Source organism: Gastrolobium bilobum, unplaced genomic scaffold (assembly GCF_033153095.1).
Source record: "Gastrolobium bilobum isolate Gb01-03AN ecotype WA unplaced genomic scaffold, APGP_CSIRO_Gbil_v1 utg693, whole genome shotgun sequence".
NCBI lineage: Eukaryota > Viridiplantae > Streptophyta > Magnoliopsida > Fabales > Fabaceae > Gastrolobium > Gastrolobium bilobum.
Window position 1 is genome coordinate 145,705 of NW_026895687.1, and position 8,219 is coordinate 153,923.

The 8,219-nt window shown below is 30.6% G+C and overlaps 1 protein-coding gene across 1 annotated transcript; it reads left to right on the forward strand.

Moving 5' to 3' along the window:
* LOC133291508 (protein ECERIFERUM 2-like) lies at positions 1-7,834 on the forward strand. Its single transcript, XM_061489782.1, has 4 exons — positions 1-42; positions 1,315-1,320; positions 2,923-3,363; positions 6,941-7,834. The coding sequence occupies exons 1-4, from the start codon at positions 1-3 to the stop codon at positions 7,832-7,834; spliced, it is 1,383 nt and encodes a 460-aa protein (XP_061345766.1).
* The last annotated feature ends 385 nt before the right edge of the window (positions 7,835-8,219 follow it).

Consider the following 8,219-nt stretch of genomic DNA (forward strand, 5'->3'; position numbering starts at 1 on the left):
ATGACTCAAAAGCCCTCTGGAACCAACCTTTCACTTCTTCAGGTGTGTGTTATTCGATCCTTTCACTTCTTCGGGTGTGTGTTATTTGAACCAGCCTTTCTTTGTCTTTTACTCTAAACATGGTGAAAAGAAAAAGAAAAAGAAACAAGCGCACCTCAGGGGAATAATTCCAACCTTTTTCTCTTAACAATAATAGCATTGAGATGACATTGGATACACAAATACACAAATATATGATGCATATGATGCAGACAGATTCGAACCAACACATCAGTTCCTCCTTTTAATTTATGATAACCTTTTACAATTTAACAAACATTTTCACTGCCCTTTTTATTTATGCTCATTCAAAGAAAGTTTCCTAAAATCTTTCTCTTTCACTCCTTATTTTATTATTAAAAACGTGTTGGTTCTATCTCACTTTTTTTTTTTGGTTTTCTTTATTGAAAGAATAAAAATTAACGACCAGAACATGACATAGACAGAGCTTGTTCTAGAGGAATCAGCGACGAAGAAGACGGTGAAACCTCAAGGAAAAAACTTAGGATCTCCAAAGACCAGTCAATTATTCTCGAAGAGGGCTTCTTTTTACTGGAGACACAATCCTTTGTTTTGGATAAATATGCAACATTTATTCGGGTACCACCCTCCCTACTCGGGTAAATAATTTAAGTATTTTTCGAGATTCAAGAAATATATCAGGCATCACCCTCCCTACTCGGGTAGGTAAAAAATTTCAAAATATACCCGGATAGGCTTGGTGGGAAACAGTCAAACATGGACAGATTGATGTTATGTTTTTTGAGGAGGTTAAATTTTTGAAATAGTTTAAAATAAAAGTCAATTTAGTAATTAATTATTAATTGAGGGTTATAGTGATAAAAAGCCGATAAGAGCTAGGTTAATTTAAATTGAAATTAAGCCGATTGTTATTTTCAGAAAAAATTATATAACTACAAGGTGCAAACTTGTAATATATCCTAATTCATTTATTTGGAGTTGGTGGAGAAAAGAAAGATCATTAACTAATAATTTGCATGCATGTGGCTCCGAAAATAAAGGTATTTCATTTTCATGTAATTAGTAGCAGTAACACATTTTTCAATGGGCTTCAATGGGACAGCTCTAAATGCATGGAAGGCGACATGCACGAGATACAAAGTAGACCCACAATAATATCACAAAATTAAAAGTATTTATATGTTTCATGAAAGATCCTACATCGTGTCTCAGTCTCATACCAAATTTTACAAAAAACCCGTTTCGCCAAAAACATTTCCATTTAATGAAAACTCAGTGTTTTTCTCCTTGCAGTTGCAGGTATGATTTCATCTTCATGAGGAAAATTGATCATTTTTATAGTTCGGTCGTTTGCTTCTTTTTATAATATTAATGTTCACCCAACATTATACAATAAGTATCGTCAATATTTAAGTCTTCACACATAGAACTGAAAATAAATCAATTTCAAAGTATAAGTAAATTGGTTAATAGCTATTTTTTTTTACAAGTGAATAATTAATGTTTAATCAAGTTGATTAGGATTAATCAAAATCACGAATCAAATCATGAAACAGAAAAAATATATATATATATATATATATATATATATATATATATATATATATATATATATATATATATATATATTACAGTCTCCTTTTAAAAGTTATAATTAACACCAATACTTTTATGTGCTCTTGATCTCATGTTACTTTGATTTTTTGTTGGACCACTTGTATTAACACCTATTTCCGGATGGCTAATAATTACATGTTTTTTCTTGATTAAATGCATAAGTTATAAATAACTAAATTGAAAACAAACAAAAAATTAAGTGCTGAATTTTTTAGTAATGCTAAACATACAAAAGTTCCCAAGGAAAAACTCATATAATTTTTAAATCTTTATATTTATAATATGTAAAGTCACACTGATACTTCTTTTATAACTACCCAATGGTTATACATAATAGATAAGTATTCTCTTTCTAATCTCTCTAGCTATAGCTATTCTCATCCATTTTCTTTCCCAATGATTTAGATTATATGCTTAAATGTGAAGATTAGAAAAACTGGGTGGAAAAAATTTAAAGCTTATTAAAAATTAGAAAAGTGGGTGGAAGTTTTTTTAAGGACAATTGAGAAAGACGAGAAGTAAATAAAATAAAATATTCAGTTAAATATTTTATTGAAAAATAATCGGTAAAATGTTTAACATTTTTAAATTGAAGAAATATTGGAATATTTTAAAAAATGAATGATAAATAGTTTCCAGAATAATATTCAAAAGTCTCACATTTTTTTTCTCCCTTTTATACTTGAGGAGAGTTATATTAACAAATTTTTATTTCCAAAAAAAAAAACAATTTTTTTTTTTACAAACTTGCAAATTACATTATGTCTTATCAGTAAGATTTCGTTTAAGAGTATCTTACAAACTTACAAAAAAAGTTTGTAAATAATAATAGGGGGAGATTATACTTACTACATTTTTTTTACTACTTCTTACTACCAAATCTTAACCGTTGATTTCTGTCAATCTAACGGTTATAATTTATTGGATCACACTTATTAATTAATTTTTTATTAATAAATTATAACCGTTAGATTGACAGAAATCAACGGTTAAGATTTGATAGTAATAAGTAGTAAAAAAAAGTAGTAAGTATAAACTTTCCCATAATAATATAACATAGGAGGGGTTATATTGACAAACTTTTTGTCTTACAAACTACATTAAGTCTGACTAGACAAACTTCAATCAAGAGTATATATAATTAGTCAAACTTAATATAATTTATAAATTTGCAAAAAAAAAAAAAATTGTCCCCTTTTTATATATATAGTTCTGGGAATGATAATACAGAAGTCTCTCACATTGTTATTTCACAGTTTCTCTCTCCTTCTCCTTTGATGACAGGTTCCAGTGCCTAACATGGAAGAAAACCCACCTCCAAGCTTTAGGATTTCATCGGTGGTACCAGCAACACCAACACCTCAGGGCGATAAAAACGGTGAGTACCACCTCGGCTATATGGACCTGCTCATGAAGCTCCACTACATCAGAGCCGTTTATTTTTTCAGCACGGAAGCTGTTCAAGGCCTCTCAATTCAAGAACTTAAGAACCCCATGTTCACACTCCTCGACCCGTACGCTCACCTCTCGGGTCGGATCCGGTTATCCGAATCCGGTAGCCCCTTCATCAAGTGCAACGATGCTGGTGTGCGCATCGCTGAATCTCACTGTGACAAGACCCTACAGGAATGGGTCCATCAAAACGGGTATTCCTCCGTTGAAGATCTTGTCCATGATCACGTGCTTGGTCCTGAAGTTAGTTTCTCTCCTTTGGTTTTCTTCAAGGTATGTGTGATCCAAAGCTATTATCTTGTTCATTTATTGCTTACTTTTTATTTTTATTGTTCAGGGTTCTGAACTTCTGAGACCCATTTTGTGCATGAGATTGTTTGTTTCACGGGTCAAATATTTTCCTATGGTAACTGACCCACACGTATTATATATCTAACATTTTTAAGACCTTCATTCTTTTAGCATACATCACCCGTACGGAATGAATTTTTTTTATGTGAAATGAAATATGTGAGAATATCTCAATTATGGAAATATAAACTAATAATGATAAGGCAAAATATTAAAATAAAAAATATGAGAAAAAAAATAATTATTAAAGTTGTCTCTCATGATTCCATGTTATATAATTTAGAGAATCCGTTCCCTTGTTCCCAAGGTATATTATTGTATGATGTAAATGTTTATGGCCTTGTAATTTTGACGATTGATTTGCATGTAATAATTAACAAACAAAAAAAGTAAGATCGAAATTCTTAATATCATGAAAGTGTGACGGTTTACTAGATTTTGGTATGAATAATAACATATATATCACTAACTAATCCTACAAAAGAAGTAATATCAATGAATATATATAGCCCTAAACCAATGGCGGACGCACCTTAGTGCAAGTGTTTGCACTTGCAGACATAAAGTTGGAAAAATTTGTTTTTTCACATTAGATGAGTGCTTCAAGTCAAGTAAAAAAAAAAGAAATAGAAAGATTAAAGGAAAAAGATAAAAATATGTCCAATCCAACCAACCCCTACAATTAAAGCTTAAAGCTTAAACCCTAGTCCATTGCTTTGTCTCTTTTTTTTTTTTTTATAAATTTTATTACCTCCAAATCTTAATAAACATCAACATTCCTGAAATTCAATCTTCATCAAGTGGAGGAGAATCTCACGGAATTTTTTATGTTTTTTTGTGAAATAAAAGTGGCCAACTTTGGATCAAATAGACATCGACAAAGGTTGGTTTTTTACCGATTAACTCTTGTAATTGTACTATATTTGACAAATGTCTTTTTGTGGTGTTTATTTTTTTAAAATTATCATTATCTATTATTTCCTTAAAACTTTGGTTGATTCACCAAAATTTTATTTTTGAAGTGGAAACAAAAATTGAATCATGATTATGATCTTTAAAATAAAAAAAATAAAATTGTGCAGACATAAAAAAATATCCTGAGCCCGCCACTGCCCCAAACCCTAAAAGTAGTAAAGAACTACGGAAATGTAGTTTCAACTTGATTTCTATGATTACAGAAAAGAGAAAAAAAAAATTCTCCGACAGTAAATTGTGTTGATGGATAAATAATTTGAGATATTTTGATTAATATGATAATTAAAATTGTAAAGTTTTCAAATTATTTTATTTTATATTCTCATAAGATTATGATTTTGGACCTAGATATTTAAAATTATCAAGTATATATATATAGATATATATATATATATATATATATATATATATAAACTAAAAAATTTAACACTTCATTTGAACAATTGATTTTCACCAATATGACAATAATAATTTATTAAAACTTAATAATTAATTAATGGTTGTAACCTAGTAAATTAAAATCATCAAATTGGCAGAAATTAATAGTTCAAATGCAGTGTCAAAATATTTTAATAACACCCGTGTCAAATGATCTGGCCATATATACTCCATGAGTCGAAAGATTCTTCCCCTCTATCTATCTATATACACACATAGATTAATATTTTTTATGTTATAAGAGATAATTTTATATATCCTACATACACAAAAATATGTGGAACCCACGTGGGTTCATATGAGAAGAAGAGATAAAAAAAGAAAATGAATCTATATATTTTTATATATGTGTAGAAGATAAAATTATCTCATATAACAAGAGAAACATTAATTATATATATAATAACATAACTCCCAACTGCTAAAGAAATATTATGAATTATAAAATGGAAAAGATAAATATAATTTTTATTTCTAATTCCGTAATTATAGCTAACAAAATAAACTTAGACAAAATTAAGTGATCATGGAAATTGTTATTTGATACTCATCAACCATGCTATCTACTTGCACTTTGTGCTTATGGTAGCACGTGATATATATCTTGCAAAGCATATTTTGCCGTGTATATATTTAGCTATTTGGAGGGGGAAGTGTATATTTTGCACTGCATGCCTACTTAAAAGTTGACTTGACGGATGGACATATCCTCTTATTTAATTATTATTTTTTAGAATAAAGTGGTTTAAACCTAATCTAAGATAAAAAAATATTAAAAATTGATATACCCGTTCTAATTATTTAGATAAGTAGACTTTTTTGCATATATCACAAGTTTTAATTTTTTGAGTTAATTCCGAAATTAATTTCGAATCAAAACTTAATTAATTACAATTAAAGCTTTTCGGCTCTCTCAAAATTTTTAAGTAAACACATGCTAACATAAATACTTAAATTGCCAATTGACTTTTTAATTTTTTATAAATTGTCTACATTTTTAACATCCTCATTAACTTCATGGTACAACTTAATTATTGATTTGAGTAGTTATAATTAATAAACATAAATGAATGCCAAATCGTGAAATTAAATGCACCGGTGGTTTCCTTTCCCACTTGTTTGGACTCTTATCCGGAAGGTTTTATTGCCATGTGAGTATTGTCTAGATCTCACCATTGATAGTACATTCATTAATTTTGTACGTAAAACTAAAGTTTGTATGTATTATTATATGTTATGTTATATTAAATACATGAGCTGTGATACTTATATATATATATGGAAAAAATATTTCTCAAGCAGTTTGAGATAATTTTATTTTCGGCTACCTCAAAACTACATTGTTTTATTTATTTATTTCCTTATATTAATTGATTCACCTTTGAATGATTATGATTCTCTTTTTCTCTCTCTTCCTTTATCACCATTGATTCATCTTTATACGGTTATGATTTACTAGTCGGAGATAAGATTATATCAAACAACTTGAAAAATGATAAGCCATATATATATATGCAAAAGACTAAGATAAAATTTTAATAAATAAGGGGAAAATACACCAAAGGTCAATATTTAAAATTAGCAAATCTTATTATATATATCTTGTTATTTAAAAGGAATACCGATGCAACTTTTTCTGGAAATGGATTCCTATCACGTGGAAAAAAATATGATATCGTCGTGTAAGAAGATTACAACTATACAAAAGTAAATCAACGGTTATGATTTCGTAACTATCTATTTTAATATTTTTTTCTCTCCTTCTTTATTATCATTGATCCACCTTTATATCATTATGATTACCCACATGACATGGTCACGTGAATTTTCACATGAGAAGATCCGAATCCACTTTTTCTAAAGGGTGCACCCTAAAACCCAGCTAGCATAGAAGCTATCTGCAGGATCAGTTCTAATAAATAGTATTCTTCAGTTTACTACATGCTTTTTGTGTTGGATTATTAATCCCATGTGGAATAGTTTAATCCGACCTCTAGCCCTACAAAACCGTATTCTTTAGTTTATTTAATGCATGCTTTTGTATACGCAATTAAATGTATCTGGTGCTGTTATGCTTTGCATCCAGTTCACTTATTTCCAATGTGGAGGGTTGTGCGTGGGACTCAGCTGGTCCCACATGCTTGGAGATGCTTTTTCAGCTTTCAACTTCATCACCATGTGGACTAAGACAGTGGCCGGTCACGTGCCACCAAAATCTCTTCCCATGCCAAATCAAAGAGAAACTGAAGTCCTACATAATTCGGTTTTTGAGAATCCTATTTCTTTGAAAAGGACCACAACTGTTGGAGAACACTGGCTTGCTGCTAATGACACAAAAGTGGTTACTCATTCTTTTTACCTCAGTCCCAAGCAACTTGTCCATTTGGTAACAGCCACGTCTTCATGTAATGAAATTCAAATCACCAAGACCTCATCGTATTTTGAAATTCTATCAGCGTTAGTGTGGAAATATATATCTGACATCAGGGAAGACTCTGGGCCAAAGATAGTGACAATTTGCACATATGACACTGATCGCAGAGAAGATGAGTTCCCTACAAATGGCTTGGTGTTGAGCATAGTTGAAGCAAATGTGGCAGCTGGTAGTGAATCAGATGTATCAGGTTTGGCAAGACTGATTGCTGAGAAAAAGATGGTTGAGAACGATGCGGTGAAAAAGTTGGTGGAAGAAAATGAAGGGAAAGAGGACTTTATAGTTTATGGAGCGAACCTGACATTTGTGGATTTGGAAAAGGCTAACTTTTATGGGGCCAAGCTCAATGGACAGAAACCAATTCTTGCTAATTGTGCCTTGCATGGAGTGGGTGATCAAGGGGTCGTGTTGGTGCTTCCAGCAGGGGAAGATAATGAAGATGACATTAATGGAAGAATAATAACAGTTTCTCTGTCAGAGAAAGAACTTGACCAGTTGAAATATAAGCTCGGAGAAGAATGGGGTATTGCTTCGTATCCATTCTGATGATCCAAAGCATAACTTGCTGGATTATTTTCTTCCTTTTGTAATTCTGTTTGCTATAATAATATTGTGTGTCTGCAATAAAAGTGTAATAATGCATCTAATGTTTTAGGAAGATATATTAATGTACGTAGTTAGTGGAATATATCAACGTGTATGGATTGATCGGATAATGGTGTATAGGGTATGCAATGGTAATAATGATTTCCATTTTCCAGTAGGAGGTGGCAAAGTAAGTAATCCACCTCCAATCCATTTCAAAATGAGCCATTCTGTCGTCTCTGTTGTTTTTAAAGTGATAGGATATTGTGACACCCAAGTTATGTTAGACCCATGTGACACCTAGTCAATCTCACCGTTAGATCGCTTATGTTGATCCAACGGTTAT

Bases quoted from the DNA above. Each gene is read 5' to 3' on its own strand.
- LOC133291508 (XM_061489782.1), top strand. From the start codon at position 1: ATGACTCAAAAGCCCTCTGGAACCAACCTTTCACTTCTTCAG. The intron at 3,364-6,940 runs GTATGTGTGATC...CTTTGCATCCAG, and splicing joins CTCCTTTGGTTTTCTTCAAG to TTCACTTATTTCCAATGTGG.